This window comes from Lucilia sericata, unplaced genomic scaffold (assembly GCF_015586225.1).
Source record: "Lucilia sericata isolate MDLA Ls3-8-SP2 unplaced genomic scaffold, ASM1558622v1 Contig000048F_arrow, whole genome shotgun sequence".
Taxonomy (NCBI): Eukaryota; Metazoa; Arthropoda; class Insecta; order Diptera; family Calliphoridae; genus Lucilia; species Lucilia sericata.
Genome location: NW_023994085.1, coordinates 741,442 through 760,538, shown reverse-complemented (window position 1 = coordinate 760,538; position 19,097 = coordinate 741,442). Strand labels below are relative to the sequence as shown.

The window sequence follows — 19,097 nt, the reverse complement described above, 5'->3', positions numbered from 1 at the left end:
AACTCATAAATATTGAGTGAGCTGCACTAAAACTAATTAACTGTGAGTTTGTGTGATTTAACGCTATTTTTTATAGATTCTAATTTAAAAATATCATATTTTATGTTTAATTAGAAGGAAATATATTAAATAATAAACGGAATTCGTCATTTCGATAACGCTCGGTTACGCTATGATCGAATAAAAAACAGAATCGTAAGAAAAAAGAAGCAAATTTCAGTGCTTTACTATTGTGTGTATTCTATGCATTACGATCGTAGCTATGTATGTACGACGTACATTGTACGTGTTTGTAAGTTGTTATTTACTGATGGAAAGTCTAATGGAAATACAGAAAACCAAAGTTGAAGAAAATATCGATTCGAATCGAAATGCTCTTATTAATGTACATTCATACATATACATATGTATGTATGTTTAATAAAAGGAATAGAATAACAAAATGTAGTAATACATTCTCACCAATAAGTTTTATGATTTTCCTTCTTTTATAAAAATTCTTATGAATATTACTCAATTATTAAACTTTTTTTACTTCTTTTCTACAAAATTTGGAAAAGAAAAATCCTTCCGAGATACTAAATAAGGGGGTTAAATTGATTAGGATACTATATAGTCGATTTTTGATGCATGATTTAAATTTTGGAGTTTATACTATTTAACATTTATTTTGTTTTCTTTTAATTATTTAAATAAATGAAATATAATACTTAAGCGCTATAATGTCAACATTTATTTACAAATACATACATTCATATGTATTAATTTACATACATACATACATTCATACTATGTAGGAATGTATGTATATAATTTTTCCTTTAATACAATTAACACATTTGGCTTATTTTACATGGTTAATAAAGTGCAATTATATATACATTTCATACACACATATGTAGTATATAGCAGGTGTATATGTATGAATGTATGTATATATTATTGCAATAACAGATCTCGTATGGATTTAGTTGCTAAATCCTTCTTCTCTTTTGCTCCTCCTCTTCCTCCTTTTTTATTGATGTTATTATATAATTAATCCACATTTTCCTCAAGAGTGGATTGATTAAGCGTAGTTATCTCCTCTTGCTCGTCCAGCTCAACGTTGCGTGCGTAAAACGTATAATTTCGTAACGTTTTCGATGGAATTTTCGCAATACTTGGTTGTTGTTTGTTTTATCGCTTGTGATCGCGTTCTGTGATGGTTTTAGTGTTTTTGTTGATATTGATGATAGTTGCAGAATTTATTGACTGATCTATTTTTTATTTATTGGAGTGTTGTAGATCAGTTTTTATTTGTTTATTTGTGGTGGTGGTAGGAGTGATGTTCCTCCTTTTCGAATATTGGCACTTCAACATGGTACTTTTCTGGATATGGAATTTCTTTGTGTACAGGAACTTTTACTTCTGAGTAGACGGGGTAGGGTTTTTCAATTGGAACCTTGACTTCATAAGGTACTGGCTTTTCGACGGTGTAATGAACCTTCTTTTCGACTGTGTAGGGTTGAGGAACTGGTACCTTGACATGTACAGGATACGGCTTTTCAACTTCAACCTTGTATGGCTTGTCGACGGGAACCTTCACTTCATAAGGTACCTTTTTCTCAACAACAACTGGATATGGTTTCTCAACTTCTACTGGGTATGGTTTTGGTACCTCAACTGGGTATGGTTTTTCGACGGGCACCTTTACTTCATAGGGCACCTTCTTAATTACCTCATAGGGCTTTGGTACGGGAACTTCAACCTTTACTTCATAGGGCACCTTCTTGATTACTTCGTAGGGCTGTGGCACTGGTACCTTGACTTCATAAGGAATTTTCTTAATGACTTCGTAGGGTTGGGGAACAGGTACTTTCACTTCGTAAGGCTTGTCGACTGGTACCTTAACTTCATATGGTATTTTCTTCTCTACAATATATGGTTTTGGTACATGAACTGGTACTTTGACGTATTCCTTGACATGAACGGGCACCTTCTTCTCAACAATATATGGTTCTGGAACATGCACTTTCACTTCGTATGGAACCTTCTTCTCAACAGTATATGGAATGTGTTTTGTTACTGTATATGGAACGGGTACCTTTTTCTCGATGGTAACGGTCTTAATATGTTCATGATGATGATGATGACTGTGACCATAATCTCCTAAATATAAACCACGTTTCTCCACAGTTTTACTTTTGTCTTCTGAGGCAACTTCCTCGGCACAACTGACCATTGCCACGCACAAAGCGAGACAAGGAAAAACAAACTAAAAATTGGAATAATAAAAAACATTTAATTAGATACAAATTCACTTTAACTGCTACTTTTACTTTCAAAAATTACAAAAATAATTATAAAATACTTTACCATGCGCATTGTTGAGCTGTTGGCTGGATAAAATTTAAGAGGAAAACTATTACACTATTTTATTGTATCGCTTTAAACGAGATCTGAGTTGATACTAATTCATGGAACCACCAGTCTTTGCCTTATATACCAGTTGTATTTTCAACATTCACCAGAAACATTTGAATTGTTATTATTTTCTGTTTTTTACATTTTTTTATATATTTTAATATTTTTCTTTTGACTACACTCGACTGTGTGTCTTCACTGTTAGTAGTTAGTTAGTAAGTCAGATGGAGGGACGGACGGACAGACCAGTCAGTCATCAAACTAACAATAATAATATTCATTTACTTATATCCAACCATCCATAGATACATACAACAAGTAAACAATTCATACAACTAAAAACAAAACAGAAAAAATAAAAAAAAAACATTCAACCAAAGTTAAAAAAAGTAATAAAAGTGTAGCAAGCATAACCATCTTATTATTACAGCCAAATGTATATGAACACTTACATACATATGTATATATGTACATATGAACGTACATATCTACACACGAGTGTATGTAAGTTGTAATATGCATTTGATATACTCGTATTTTCGAATGTTCATTATTATATGTATGTATATGTATATGTGTATGTAGATATGTATGAATGTATGTTTGAGTACACTATCCAGCAGATATCTTATTAGGACAGGAAGCAAAATAATAAAAACTTGTTGAATTTTGCAAGTATTATTGCAACATCCCTTATGTATCAATTTACAATTGTGTTTGTAAATACATATTTATGTATTTACATACATACATATGAATGTAATTATGTAGGTTACTTAATAATTTATTTATATTTGGTTTTTGGCTAAAAAAGAAACACAATGAACTTTGCATTAATACTTATTTATTTATGTATGTATATGTATGTATGTTTATGTAGTTGATACTAGTTTGAATTGATCAGATTTCATTGTATGACGCAAGGTTATTGCTACATCGCAAACCATTCATGTACATACATACATACATATGTATGTATGTATGCAGGTATTATAAGACAATGCAACAGATAGTATGTATATATGTATGTATATATTTTTGTGTACAATAACATATGAATGTAAACATCTTTAAAAAAGACCACAATTGATCTAATACTAATATTACATAATGATGCGGTTAAAATGAAATTTGCATGCCTACATGTATGTATGTAACAGGTCCAAGTTTTATTTATTTTATAATGGAAATTCTCGAGTTCCTCAAGGCTTTACATATTTGATTGAAACTTGTTAAACTTTTTAATAAAATTAATTCATATTAAAAATATTTGGATTTGAGTGCACAAATGATTTTTATAACTTTTGTTAAATAAAATGTTTATGTTGTAGATGTATGTATGTATGTATGTACATTAGAGGTGTCCAAAAATATAAATTTTACTCAGATAAGACCCTTATTTTATTCATAAGTTTCTAAAAGTAACTGGTGTAAAATTTTAGTCAAATCGAATTTTTGGTCTGCCATTAAAGCCGCCCTTGTTGATGGAATGTATCCATCATCGAAATCTCTATAGGCCATAATTTACCCTGCCCCACATATAAGGTCACCTTCAATCATTGATTTTAACGTTTTTTACGAACTTAATAATACCATAATAAATTAAGTTTTGTTGAAACGAAAATATGTATGTCTACCAAATTTTATGACAATCGAAGCATAATTCACCCATAAACCCATATGAGATGTTCCTCAGAAAATGACTAAAACGCACAAAAATGGCTTTTACATGTAGATGTAATAATGGAATTCGACGAAAAAAAACTTTTTTACGAACCGAAACCTATATTTATGAACCTAAAATTATGACGATCGATCCGCCAATATAACCCTTACAGAAAATCAATTTATAGTTAATACCTACATCATTCCAAAATTTTATCGTTATGATAGAATTAAAAAAAAAATACTTTAAATTATGGAGATCTTGGTCCTTAATTGACCCAATCCCTCATTGAAGTCCTTATGACCTTATTAGACTCTTATTTGTTGCTAGAAATTACTAATACGCCAATATTTATGAATACAGAGTTGCCATAGTGCATTTTTAAGTAATTTTTTTAAACCGATTTTAAACTAGGATAATAATATAAACAAAAATAAATATAATCAAATTGAGCTAAATTAGTTTCAGAAGTAATAATTCTTGTATTATTTCAAAATAAAACTTGGAATAGATAGAGTGTTTTGGAATAGATAGAGAGTTTTACATACAGAATTTTTGTCTTTGAAATTTATATCACTGATGCGGGATTGTTTGCCGGATATTTTGCCATCAAAATCTCGTTTTCATGGAAGTTACAGATACCGACTCGATATATATTTTTTTATTCTTTTGGTAATTACCTCCTTAAATTGTTCGATGGGTTATTATATTTTTTTATTTAAGGAGAAATTCTCTTTTCATTGATACCAAACACTTTGTAGTTTATTAATCGCCATGTTTTAAGTACCTTTGTCCCAATGTGCAATGCAGCGGGTGTGCTTGTGTCTGCAAAATAATGCTAATGGATCTGCTGGCTGCCATGTTGCCGCCGACTGCTATTGAAAATGAATTAACTTTTGTCATACCACCGAAAATGAAAGTTTGGTTCATTATAAGATACCGTTTCCCAAAATTTTTGTCCTTAGGCCAATGTTTGGTGATCTGGATCAAATAATAAGAAGAAACTTTTTAAAGATTTTCCTACTTTATTTATATTTCACGTAAAGGAATGATAATTAATTTTGATATCATTGAAAGGTCTCTGAGAGGCGCTTTTAATGGCGTATTACAAATTAAAGTTAAAAAAAATTTAAATGTTATTTAGATTATTCAAAATTTTATTATATAGATTACACTATGCGGCAAAAATAAAAACCTGGGAAAATATAGACTGATCATCATAAAACTTGGTGAAAGGATTTGTTTTTAATTTTTAAGAATTAATCAAAATTTTTAAAATATTTTTTTTTTTAACTTTTTAAATTTTTTTTATTTTTTTCAAAACCTGGGAAAATATAGACTGATCATCATAAAACTTGGTGAAAGGATTTGTTTTTAATTTTTAAGAATTAATCAAAATTTTTAAAATATTTTTTTTTTAACTTTTTAAATTTTTTTTATTTTTTTCATCCCTGCATATTTTCTCTAACAATTTTTGTGCTTGCTCTATTTTGTTGTTATAAATTATATACAAAATCCCACTTTTGTATCTCTCGGATTCCGTTTTTATTTAAAATCTTTGAATATTTAAAAATTAAGCGTATATGAAGAACTTTACCGGCTTACAGTCGATTTTAAGCCGCCGCCGATATTTTTAGTGTCAGCAGCCGCCGTTAATATTTGTCGGCTTTTAACAAAAGCTGTCAAAGAACCGCAAAAGTGTTTAATCATTTCGCTGGTGGTAATATTTTGCAAATTGTTTGTTTCGACTTTTGAAAACTAATTAATAATGTAAGTAGTACTCTCAATAATTTAAGATTATATTTAAGAAAAAATCTAATACAATATTTACGTTAATGTTTAGATGTTTCTTACACGTTCCGAATATGATCGCGGTGTAAATACCTTCTCACCTGAGGGACGCCTATTCCAAGTGGAATATGCTATTGAAGCCATTAAATTGGGGTCTACGGCCATTGGCATTTGTACTTCAGAAGGTACGGCTGACAAAAAACTTGATTTAATACAATATATATTTACTTTGGAGTCACTTTTAGGTGTTGTACTGGCTGTTGAAAAGCGCATAACATCGCCTCTGATGGTGCCAAGTACTGTTGAAAAAATTGTGGAAGTCGATAAGCACATCGGTTGTGCTACATCCGGACTTATGGCAGATGCACGCACCTTAATTGAAAGGGCGAGAGTAGAGTGTCAAAACCATTGGTTCGTTTATAATGAGAGAATGTCAATTGAGTCATGTGCCCAAGCTGTTTCAGCTTTGGCTATTCAATTTGGCGATAGTGGAGATGGTGGCTCTGCTATGAGTCGTCCATTTGGTGTGGCCATACTCTTTGCTGGCATTGAAGATGGCAAACCACAACTTTGGCATATGGATCCATCTGGTACATACATCCGCTACGGGGCAAAAGCAATTGGGTCGGGTAGTGAAGGCGCTCAACAAAATTTACAGGACAACTATACAGCCGAAATGACTTTAAGTGATGCTATTAATTTGTCACTAAACACACTAAAACAAGTAATGGAAGACAAACTTAATTCCACAAATGTTGAGGTGATGACCATGACTCCGGACAAACTCTTCCGTATGCATACCAAAGAAGAGGTTGAAGAAATCATAAACAATTTGGCATAATCGGTGTTTATTTATATAAGTGTAGTAATTGCTAATTTTTTTCATTTTGCTATAGAATTTGTAAAACAGTATCTAACGGAATAAATGGAAGTTTAAAACTAAATAAATTTTCAAGTATTGAGATAAATATGAGTTATGTATGTATACATTGAAAACGAGGTTTTGGTAATTGAAATTGTTTTTCAGTTTTTTCTGTGTACAAACTCGGCACTGACCGGGGTTTTAAGTAGTTTCAGAATTTCAAAAAAAAGCTGTAATTCAATTTGTAGCGGATATAAAACCTACCAGAAGTATCTTACCTACCTACAAAATATACAGATATAACTTCTGATTTTATAAATGTACAAATCCGTTTCATTAGAATAATAGCAAAATGTTACAGAAAGTAACAAATCTTACATCCTTTTTTAAGAACTTTTAAGACTTAGTAAGCTATAAAGGTTTGTATAGTCGAACACTTGCAACTTCATAGGATGTTATCAAAAATCCTCTTAATAGAACAACAGGAACGAAAGGTCTAGAAATTTGCTAAAAATTGAATATTTTATCCCCATTTATTACCACATGAAATAAATAAACTGAAAATAACGAATTTCCTAATTATTTAACGGATGGAATAATTAGAGTTTTTAAGAAAATTGCAAACAAAGGAAGTATTTAATGTAATTTTCATATATCGTACATGTGAACTAAAACTAGGAAAATACATAATGATAAAATATTTCGCATTTGTATATTACTAAATGTTTTGATGAATGCAAAATTGCAGAAATATTAGAATAATATCAAATAAATACTATTTACTATCCGCAACGATTCAAGACTATTAAAGTGCAAGTCTTTATAATTACTATTAATTCTTATTTAAAATTGTGATAGCTTAATTACATGCATACATTGTATGTGCTTTCTTATCCGACTACGCTAAAATACATTTATTCGAAATGGTAAGGTATGATTGCAGTTGAGTTAGTAAAATTCAATTAAAGTTTAACTTCTTAAAGGTTAAAAAATAATTATGTATGTATTCCTTAGAGGAAAATAAAAATGCAATGTTTTTTAATTTTTAATCGAGTATGTCGCACAAATGTGAATTCACATTCACGCGGATTAATGTATATATGTAAGAATATAATAATTAAGTATATTTACAGATAAATTTTCAATTAAAGACCGTCAAAAATTTTGAAAATTTTTGACTTGTTCAATTCATTTCACTTTCACTACCCTGTGACTTGTTGTTGCTGGTGATGGTATTACTAGTATTTGTGTTGTTATTGTTGTTACGTCTGAGTAACAAACTGGCATTTGGATCGGTAAGTGAATAAATGTCGGGTTCAAAAACTGGCGGACATTCCATATTTGGATATTCGGTGGTAGCCGTCGATGAAGTATTTGATGGCGGCGTCACTGCAAAATCTATCACATTTGCGTTGGAAGATTTGATTGGGGGAGGAGGAGCTGTGGTATCTGGGGCAGAAAGGATAGCGTTGTTTGAGAGCGATGAAGTAATCGATTGCTTGCGATAATTTGAAGGCTGGCTTGGAAATATGACTTGAGCAAAGATTTCTTGATCGTAATCACGCCCCAAAAAAGTCGTACTTGTAGGTGTTGACGGTATCGATACGATTTGCTGCGTGTGTGCTTGATTGTGATGACCAAAAACTGTGCGGTGAAACAATGGAGAACTGGAATGCTTCTTTTCTTTTTTGTTTTCCCCTTTCGTGTTAGAATTGCTGCCCGATGTAGACGATGAGCCGGAAGAAAAACTGAGTTTTGAGAAAATCGGCATGGGTGCAGAATTTTTGCGCTGAGCATCATATTTGTCTGCTTTTTCCTTTAGATCATTGTTGTATGTTTGACTCTTTTTAATGCCACTACTACCGCTGCCCGCAACACCACTTTCATTGACATTATGATGGCTTGATTTTTTGTTTAGTGGTAAAGTCATTGTAATTCCTGCAGTGTTACTGGTTGAGTGTTTGCCAAATTGGAAAATTCTTTCACTCGATGTTTTAAAGGACTCTAATTTGCCCTTTTTCTTAAAACTCCCGAGTCGTCTTTCCGAACCATTTGCAGCATAATCAGCTGCAGAGCAGCTGCTGCTAGTTGAATGTTTCTTATTTTTATTTGAAGTTAACAAAAATGGGCGCGATTTCATAGCGGATGCCCAGTTACTTCCGTGACTGCTGCTAGTTGCTTCCAAATGTTCGGCACTGCTCGTTGAGTGATTGGAAAACTGACGAGAGGTTGATAAACGATTTTTAGAATATGAAGATATGGTGCCGCTACAGCTACCGCCTAAAGGTTCATCACCAGATATTAATTCATAACCGAAGTCCCTTAGCTTAAGGCCTTCCTTGGTACGTGTTAGTTGTATGTCTTCATCATCTGGCTTAAAACTAATTTCATAATCTGGTGGTTTTGGTAGACTACGGCTTTGCGTCTTTGAGACCTTTGCGTCACCAGCTGTGTTGGTTGAGCGTTGATTGGAGTCTACTAATTGCCTAGATTGTGTTGCTTGTTTGTATGCAGCTTGACGTCTGTGTTCTTCCTTCTTCTCGACACCCAATAGCACACGGTTATTGTACATTTCTTGAGCCTCCTCTTCCTGTTTTTGTAACATTAAGTCCTTTAGTGTCACAAAGCCTTGTATATTGGGAAGTGCTTCCCATGCATTGCTCGAGTTTATTTTTGGTAAATTGTAGTCGAGAGTTCTAGAAGTTTGAAAGTCAAATTCTACCAAGTTGGGATTAGATGCATGTATGTAATTGTAGGGAATTTTCTTAATGCTCTTGCACGGACTTATTAGATTTTGTTGTGTGGTCGAATTTTCATCATTTTCTGGCGAAGGAGGTACATAATGAAATGCGGCAGTTGAAGCAGATGGCGTTGAGGGTGGTGTTGAAACCCTTAAGGGTATATCTGGAACAGGTGCTGGCGTAGATGGCGGTGCCAATCCCAATGTTGTGGAATCAGAATTGCTAACTATTGAGCTCCGACTGCTCGAGTGCATTAATCGTCGATTGCTATATTGCTGCGGTGTTGTTGGTAGTGGTTGTGGAGGAGATATAACTATTTCCGATGGAGCTACAATATTTGAACAACTCAGAGGTTTTGTTTGCGGGGAGTTGCGCTGGCTTTGTGTATCTTCAGAAATAGTTTTTTGTGCAGAATTGAATGGATGCAAGGAAGTATCATGATACCCTGGAGTATTTGCTCCAATTTGAATACCAAAACTGCCTCCTGGAACCTTACGATATGAGCGAAATTGTTCGGTAGGCACCGGAATATCGTTCGATTGCTTCTTATCGCTTGCATTGGAACTTTTGAAGGGCAACGATCCTTTTGTAAGTTTTCTTAATGATCCCAAATAGCGCCTGTCACTTTTTGTCGAAGTAGGCGTTGTTGAAGAAGCTTTGGAAACGCTTAATACTTGTTGAACCTCTCTAGAGCTTTGAGGAGAAGGAGTGCAAAGGTTTTTTGTTACTGTCGATTCATTTTCCTCACCAGAACTTTCGTTCTCGGAAAACAGTTCTTTCGTACTAATTTCGTTTAATGAAACCGAGTTTCCTGCTCCAGGAACACCCATACTCAGTGTTGATTGTCTTATGAATTCAACCCATTGATTAAGAGCGTCCAGTGATTCTGCGGCAAAATAGAATGTTTTTGCCGAGTGATACACCTTAAAAGCATGCGGCTTTGAATGCACTTCCTATTCAAGTAATAACCAAATTCGTTATCCACATAATAAAGCTAAATAATTGTACTTACCTTAGCCAGGGATACAGTAAATCCCGGTAAAAATATAACACAGCTAGCTTTCACTGCGTCTTTTGAACGAAACCCATAGAGAATCGTATCAAGCATCACGAAATATAAACGTGCCCAAAATGTAACGCCCCGTTTGTCTTTTGTCCGACGATATAAAAAGCCTTGAATATCGCCAGTACCAAGCATTTTTAGATTAACATTTCTCCTTTTACTGATAAGACTATGTTTCTTTTTTAAAGTTAATGATCGCGCTTTTGTAGGAGTATGCAGTTCTCCACTCACTTCGTTTGCAGCATCCTGTGGTGCGGACAATGATAATGTGCTTGTACTGGAAACAAACGACTTTGTATCTTCCTCAATGTTGTTAATCGGCGGTGTGTGTACGGGCAAACTAAAGTTTGATGCTTGTGCTGATGATGAAACATTTGCGTTATTTGAAGCTGCTGCAGCTGTAATTGCTGCAAGTAATCCAGGAGGTTTTGGTGGCGGTACTGGAACAGCAGCTGGATCGCCTTGTTTTCTTGGGCGGGGCGGTGGTACGGGTGGTGTTATCAATAGAAAATCTTTGCGAGGTTCTATTGCAGGAGGCGTGTCTGACTCTTCGCCAGAATTGTCGTAAGCAGGCGTACTGTGACTCTTATCTAGTCTGCCTCGTCTGACAACAATAGGCACATTAACTGTTTCGACTAGTGGTGCATTATTGCTTGATGTTAAAATGTTATCCTTATCTTCTGTGTTTTGGTCCTTCTTAGTCGATATATTTTGTATTGCCTGAGGATTATACTCCTCGTCCTCTTCATCGGCAAAAGGTATGGGCTCAAAAGTTTCGAGTATTGTATTTTGGACATTACACGTATATTTTTCATCAATTGGATAATCTTCGACTTTCATATTAGCATCGAAGCGAACAACTTTACAAACACCTGGTTTAGAAGTAGCTTCTTGTTCTTCATTTGGTTGTTCAACAACTTGACGTAACTTAATGGAGTCACTGAATTGCGTAACCCCAGATTTAACATCACTGGCGAATTTCGCATTACCACCACCACTAGTACCAATACCAATACAAGTGGTAGGACGTGGTGTGATTTCCAAACCAAACCCAAAGGATACGGACTTGTCGCGTAGACTTGGCGAAGAAGGATCACCACTAGATCCGGCCTTGGGGTCATGCCAGAGTGGAATTCCCACCACATTTTTATGTCCCAATAATTCATCGCCACAAATGGTGTTACGTCGTTGAAGCATTGTTCTTGGTTTTGGATAGTATAGTCTGCTTTCCTTTTCCACAACTTTTGCGTCTGTCGGAGTCAATATATCACTGCATATGGAGTCTGTGTCTCCGTCATCTGCTTTTTCATTGTCCGCATTTAACAAAAGTGGAAGTTTGAAAGTATTTTCCGGTACTGATAAGAAACCAGGCCTCGGGCTTGGTACGTTTTCTCCCCAACGGGATCCCACGTTTCTCTTTTTGCTTGGCAAACGATATGGCTGCATATAAATCTGTCCATAAATTTTTGTGTGCTTTGGACGCTTTTTCAATGTCAAGAGTACGTCTGGTAAAGATTCTCTTAACTGTAAGTGGACCGTTTTGTATTGCCATCCAACAATTGTTTGGTAATTAATTTGTACAATTTCATCGCCATCTTCAATTTTTCCCGAATTATGGGCTGGAGAGTTGTGCTTGATGTCAGTCACACGATGAATACCATGATAGCTTGTTTCAATATTAAATCCAAGTTCCGACTCTCGTTTCTTAAGTGTAACTAAATTCAAGGATGCAGGTTGCAACAGCATTGGGTCTGTAATATCTTGTATAATGTAATCAGCTAAGCGCTCTAACGTCACTGCAGTTGTGCGTATTTGTTCAACAGGATTTTCAACAAATCGTTCTCTTTGGGCGATTGTTGCCATTTCAAGACCTAGTCTCAACATTTTGCGACATATTTCAGTGAACTGGAACTGACCCTGAAAGGGTGATCGATCTAACCATCCAATTAATGGCTTTATTTTAGCTATCGTTCTCGTAATATCATTTAGAATCTGTGTTTCTATCATAGATGAACCACTTTTCAGAGCTAGTAATCTGTGTAAACTTCGAGCCGCTGTTGCAACATGTAAAGCCATAAATTGTAGGTTCTCTTTGTCCAAATTGTAGTGCTTCAAGAAGAATAATAAATCAGCATATAATAACGCACGCATTCGATTCCATATAATATATATATACTCACAAAATTTCTCAGATTTTCTACAGCTTCCAATACAATCTCCTGATGACCAATGGAATGCATGCCCAACTGTTCCAATTCATATGGTCTGATATTAAGCAATTGATGACCACCAACTCCATTATTAATGAACGAGTAAACATAATTGTACATGGAATCATCCAAACCTAAAAATATTTCAATGATTACCCACCCGATATGGGTTTGGTTTTTGTTTAATTTAATGTATGAATCACAACAATTCCTTGCAGCAGCAAAAAAAACGACAAACAAACCTTTTATCCAATCGGTTACTTGGTCCGGAGACCATTCAGCTACGTTGATATAAGCCATAGCTTGGAAATGGATTTATCCCATTAGAAATGTTCGAGTTTGCAGGAAAAACTTTAATTACTTGAAAAATATTTAGAAAAAGTTATTCTTTATCTGCTGCAGGGTGCACTCATAAGGTGAAGTCAATTCTACAAAAACAACAAATGTAGATACTTATGTCAAAAACTTACATGTTGCCACCGTGATTTTTTTAATATCGTACAGAAAAAAAATCCCAAATAATTTGTTAAAAATTATATATGGATTGAAAAAAACCACAAATTTAATTAAAATAAAATTGTAAATTATATCTATGTAATCAATTATAATAGCAAAAAAATAATTATTCATTAGACTACAAAAATTGTATTAGTAAAAAAATACATATTATTTTTTTATCCATCGGTAACTAATAAAACCTTGTTGATGTATAAGAAATATATAACGGTCTTTAGTCTATTTCGAGTGATTTTAAAAGACATGTGACCAAATCATTGCTATATAAAATCGTTAAAAAATTAAGTTATCTCTAATAAAATCGACTGTTAATGATTTTATATACAATTCTGTATATACTCTCAAATGATTTTAAATATATATATTTTCGGATTGTGGCAACTCTAAATGGTGCACTTTGACAGTTGTATCTACCTTAAATAAAGAACTGAGTGATCAGCTGTTGAATTGACTTTTCCTTATGATTGCGCCATGATCTGCGCCGACAAATAATAATGACGACGTTGGCTAACACTAAACATTTCGTCGACGGCCTATAATCGGCATTATGAAGGAATAATTTTCAAATGTGTTTTTAATTTTATTAACGGTTTTATGAATAGCCCATAATGAAGCAGAAAATGCAAAAAATGTTACACAAATTACATAATTCATAACTACAATTGGAGCTTTGCATAAACAAGAGATTAGTGGCATAGTAGTGAGAGATTCTGGGTACATACACACTTAAGTATATTAAATCCTGATTTTAGTGAACTACTCCACTAAACTTACAAACTGCACTTAATTACGTGAAAAGTACACTTCTGTAATCATGTTAATGTGAGCAAAATTTGAGAAATGATGTTATTCATTGAAGAGAAAAAAAGTATTTGCATTATTTTATTTTGACAATTTTTATTAAAAATAAATATTTTAGTATGTGTTCACCTGCACATTTTAAATCTATAATCAATATAATATGACTCTAGATATATGATTCCAAATTGAAAATTTTGTGGCTCAGCAATTAAAAAAACGAAATTCTTAAATAAATTTACTTTAATAAATCAAATTTGGTATAAATTTTTGGATTTCATAAAATTGAATAACTTAAAACTAATTAAAAACAGAATAATAATTCTTTCATAACACTTATTCTACTACATAGTATGTTTTACTATTTAAATATGATACATTCAATAACAATTTTGGTAAATAAGTACAAAAATGATTTTTAAATCGTTTAATGGCACCTAAAACTTAATATGCGAAAAATGAAAGTCAACTGAGTTTATTATTTTTTACAATTAAAAATAATACTCAGAGCATTAATACTTATAAGTAATGAAATGTATTTAAATGAATCAATAATTATTTATTCTTTAAATTCTCAAAGAATGCAATATTGTTTTTTAGAACTCCTTGGCGCACTGGAACTGGACTTATATTTGACGTATCTGCAGGAAGAGATGGATCATTTTTTGAAGATATTGCTGAAGACGTTAAGTCTGAAGAAGTAGCAATTTCAACACCAACGGAGGACGAATCACTGCAAGAAATTTAAATTTAAATTAAATAAATGATTTAAATTTTCGTTTTTTAATAATGTTTTTTAGATTTACGTTTCAAGCGATGATAAGTCGGAGGTTATGGTTAAATCATCTTCTGGTTTTAACTGTTCCGTTCTCATGATATGATCTAGTGATCTTTTAGGTGAACAAGAACGTTTCTTTCCTCCTTGTGATAACGTTCTAGCCTGAAATAATTTGTAAATAGATAAATAGTTAATCATTCGTAAATATTAAGGCATATGTATATTTATAGTAGAGGAGTACCTTACGAAGCCAAAGTTTTTCTGGTTGTGTAGTGTTCGTTGTCATTAGAAAAGCTCTTGCTAAAGCTTTAACCGATGGCAGTGCCTTCACAACATCTGCTTCAATTACCGGTTTATCCGAAGGACTGGACACAACTTGCTAATGTTTTATATTAATGATTAATAATTTTTTTCTATAAATTTAAAACATTCTTACCGATTCATCTTCTTCCACTGACAACACTTGACTAGGTTCCAGTAATTTGCGTTTTGGTTGTAAAAATTTGAATGCTTGTGGTGTAGCACCACGTGTTGGTGTTATAATATTTCCGCCACTTTCCGATCTACTAAAAGCCAAACCACAGGGTCTTTCTTTGGAATTAACATCATCAACTGTGGCTTGTTCTCTATCTGCTACCTTTATGGTTGTCTTCGTTTCCTGTTGCGTTTGGAAATCATATATTTTTATCGTATCAGAATCATCACTTGTTGTCGTTGTATTTGTTTCTATTTCGGCTGACAATAAAGGCATAGAGTCCGTGGAAGATGAATTATTTTCCACCACTTGAGCTGGTATGGCTTTATATAAATCAATTTCAGTTTCTGTTTCTTTAGATGATAGTGTTTTCTTTGCAGGCTATGAACGCCAAAAAATGTTATCAGTTTAATGTTCAATTTGTTTTTTTTTTTGGGCAAAAATATAAAGTTAAAACGATTTTATTAAATCAGAGTTATTATTGCGTAAAAAGCTAAATAAATTATAAGGTAAATGTGTCAAGAACTGTAAGATAAATTGGTCTGTTCTGTAAGCTTCCCATTGCCTTTATTCTATTGCAAATTAAGCTTAATTATGGTGTAAAATAACTGAAATGCTTAATAGATTTGTTTTCTATTTTAAACAAAATACTGCATTATTCATAACCTATTTTTTTTTAACTTTTTTAGTGATTAATATTTAATATGTATAGACAAATCGTAAAAACTTCAAAATTACAAAATGTTGCTGATAAAATTCAAAAATCAAGTTCCAAGCTGGAATTTAGAAATGTTATTAAGAATTAAATTACATTTCAAATTTGTATATGTATGTATACTTCAAAGAAGAAGTTAAGAACTTAAGTTAAAAGAGCTTCCAAATTTTAAAATGTTTTAAGAATCCTTAAAATTGTAATAATTATTGTTTTAGTAGAAATAAACATGTTTAAAAATTTCACATATTTCAAAGGTGATTTGTAAATACATTTAATGAAAAAGGTGTTATGTTTGGTGTTAGTTAAATAATGTAATAGAATTAGTTGAAAATTATAGTGATATTCTAAAACTACGAAACAAATGCTGTTAGTAAAATTTTAGCATATTTTTTTGTTAACTTTGAGACTATAATTGTAGAAAGTTTAATACAAACCATATTAATTTAAGAAAAAATTTTAAATTAGTAGCATTGATTTTAATTACATTTGCTTACACACATACATACATATCAGTCATGTATCCGTGTATTTACTTACCTTAAAATTTTACATATTTTCAATTCATTTGGGTGTGTGTGTTTTTACCGATTCTGTTTATACATATGTATAATGTTAAATAATTATGTAAAAATTTTACTAAAAACATTTGTTTCTTTGTGAAATTCAAACCTTTATTTCAAATTAACGATCAAATTAAAAGCAAAAACTAGAATAGTTATAATAATAATGAAGTGTTAAATAAAAATTTTAAAATATTAAAAACATGTTGGCGATATATTTACTTAATATTATAACGAAGAAATATGACTTTTTTTCTTTAAGTGTAAATTAAAGAAAGTTGATACAACTGCAACATGTTTCTAATATTTGTTCGTAAAAACAGAAAGAACTTAGTTCTCTTATTTAGAATTTGTTTTTCTTTTGTTTACGACTTATAAGAATCGTTAAGTTCAAGAGCATGGCACTAATTTTTAGCTACATTGGCAAATATTTTATGTATGTAATTATTGGATTGTAGTTACTTTTGGGTATTTAAATAAAAGTGTGCATTTGACTAGTAACTAAATAAATAGTATGTATAAGTATGTAAGTATATTTAGTAAGGATATCAATTATACTTAATTATATGTATCTATGTGCAACTAGTTTAATTAAATAAAATTGTATATTTTAAGAAATATGTACTCGTAATAACACACGTCGATTAATGTTATTGTTTGAAGTCGTTTACAATAGGCGTCTAATTGATACCCTTGCAAACATAAGGCTTTGTGATCATTTACTTTAAAGTACTTTCATCTTTGTTAGGATTTTAATTAAAGCTATATAATTCATGTTTAAAACAAAACATAATTCTATTGTTTATGGCAAATTTGAAATTGAATTGCATGAATTGAGATTTAGAAAGTGCTAAGATAGCCAGTATTTTATTTCCAATGACATTCAACTAAAATAGCAAGGTATTGTCATAGTGTTTCGATTCATTGGGGAAACAACTGTCAACACCGGAGTCCCCAGCAGGCTCTTCGTGCCGATTGGTTTGTTGAGAACTTTGCTGGGGTTTAACTATGGATAGCTTTAGAGCTTTGTCACCATTGAAAAATTGATCCTTTTCGTATAGGGGATTTAGTACGAAATCTTTGGTTGTTGCTGATACAGCCCTAAAACTGTTGCGCTTCAAATCTTTATGTAGCAATTGCTTTTCAAATTGAGTCAAAACATTAGCATCTTTGTAATTATTGCGTGACATATTACTAGATCTACTGCTATCAGCACTAAATAAACTTAACATACTAACGGTTCTACGTTTGGAATTAAGTGCAGAACTACTCTTCCATGAGCGCTGGGAATGTAAATCTAAATTATCATCTTCGTCCTCATTGTCGTCGTTACTGAGATTGTTAAAGTGGTTATAATAGGAGGTGGATGTTGAGGGTCTGGTCTGTAAAATGGATGATGTTTTATTATTATGCTGGTGATAAGTGGGAGCATGTTGATATGGAGGAGGTGGAGAATTAATATTCTTGTTCAAATATTTAAGGGAACTGCTACGACGCACTGGTGTTGATAGAGTCCAATGACAATCGTTAGGAAAATGTTTTGTGTTGGCGTTACGTGATTTATTCTGATATGAATTGATATTATTATTAATATTGTTGTAGTTGTTGTTTACCTCTCGGATATCCTTAGTTTCACGTGCAGAAACATCTCTTGCTGGTGATGTTTGCGGCGTTGTTAGACTGCCATTGATGTAGTAATCTCGACTATACCTTTAAAATTTTAAATAAAAATTTCATTACAGTTAAATTCAAATAATTAAAAATCATATGAAATAATACATTTCCGATCCAGTGAAATGATCGTATTATTACAGATTATGTCATTTGATATCGAACAAGAAAGCTAGTAAATTTTAGACTAATTCAAGACCGATCATGCGATCACATATGCAGCTATTAATCGTAAGTATGAATATTAAATACAGTGAATAAAATTTATAGTAAATAGTTACCTTTTATAATCACTTTCACGGGTCGTGTTTTCATCTTCATCTAGTTTCTGATTATTTAATAATTCCAAAGTATTAAGATCGTTTGTTGGACTTATATTTGGTAAATCGATGAAGCGTTCTTGGCTACCACTGATACGTCTTTTCAGAGCTTCGGGAGCATATGGATTATTTGGCATTTCGACAGCATTATACCATTTTTTGTATTCACGTTCTGCTATAGAACCTACAAAATATAGAAGCCATAAGAAAGGGGTTGACACTGGACACTGTTTAGATACATATTTTTATTTTCCAAAGCACTTTATTACAATGAAAAGCACTTTAAAAATCTAAATATATTTCGGAATTTGTAGAGATTTTTTATTTTGTCTTGTTTATTGATCCTGTTAATCAATTTACACTTAGACATTTTCATTTTGCATATGTATTACACATATAATATCAAAACTAGCCTTTTTCAATATAAATATAAGCTTGAATAAAATAAAATAAAAACACAATTTACAAACTAAATCGAACCACAATAAAATGGAATGTTGATATATATACATACATACATACATACAT

At 32.2% G+C, this 19,097-nt stretch overlaps 4 protein-coding genes across 11 annotated transcripts in view; 1 reads left to right on the top strand and 3 right to left on the bottom strand.

Moving 5' to 3' along the window:
* Positions 1–640: 640 nt before the first annotated feature.
* Positions 641–2,631, bottom strand: LOC119615606 (skin secretory protein xP2). The gene is made up of 2 exons (XM_037971617.1): positions 2,356–2,631; positions 641–2,254 (listed from the first exon to the last, which is right to left on the bottom strand). The coding sequence occupies exons 1-2, from the start codon at positions 2,362–2,364 to the stop codon at positions 1,301–1,303; spliced, it is 963 nt and encodes a 320-aa protein (XP_037827545.1). The 5' UTR covers positions 2,365–2,631; the 3' UTR covers positions 641–1,300.
* A 2,929-nt stretch (positions 2,632–5,560) lies between these two features.
* On the top strand, positions 5,561–6,828 carry LOC119615923 (proteasome subunit alpha type-5). The gene is made up of 3 exons (XM_037971963.1): positions 5,561–5,839; positions 5,913–6,045; positions 6,106–6,828. Exons 2-3 carry the CDS (start codon positions 5,913–5,915, stop codon positions 6,699–6,701), a joined length of 729 nt encoding a protein of 242 aa, XP_037827891.1. The 5' UTR covers positions 5,561–5,839; the 3' UTR covers positions 6,702–6,828.
* A 536-nt stretch (positions 6,829–7,364) lies between these two features.
* On the bottom strand, positions 7,365–13,156 carry LOC119615615. Its single transcript, XM_037971627.1, has 4 exons — positions 12,979–13,156; positions 12,707–12,870; positions 10,476–12,635; positions 7,365–10,416 (listed from the first exon to the last, which is right to left on the bottom strand). Exons 1-4 carry the CDS (start codon positions 13,034–13,036, stop codon positions 7,906–7,908), a joined length of 4,893 nt encoding a protein of 1,630 aa, XP_037827555.1. The 5' UTR covers positions 13,037–13,156; the 3' UTR covers positions 7,365–7,905.
* A 973-nt stretch (positions 13,157–14,129) lies between these two features.
* LOC119615930 (titin) overlaps positions 14,130–19,097 on the bottom strand; it is a 96,446-nt gene continuing 91,478 nt past the window's right edge. For 7 of the 8 annotated variants that reach the window (XM_037971971.1, XM_037971970.1, XM_037971976.1 and 4 more), the window contains 6 exons: positions 18,531–18,753; positions 18,192–18,288; positions 15,265–15,684; positions 15,070–15,207; positions 14,857–14,990; positions 14,130–14,783 (listed from right to left, as the gene is read on the bottom strand). In XM_037971971.1, the coding sequence (XP_037827899.1) occupies positions 14,606–14,783; positions 14,857–14,990; positions 15,070–15,207; positions 15,265–15,684; positions 18,192–18,288; positions 18,531–18,753 (1,190 nt within the window). In that variant the 3' untranslated portion in view covers positions 14,130–14,605. Of the gene's footprint in view, positions 14,784–14,856; positions 14,991–15,069; positions 15,208–15,264; positions 15,685–15,726; positions 17,961–18,191; positions 18,289–18,530; positions 18,754–19,097 lie in introns of those variants that run through there. The other variant, XM_037971974.1, reaches the window with a different exon arrangement.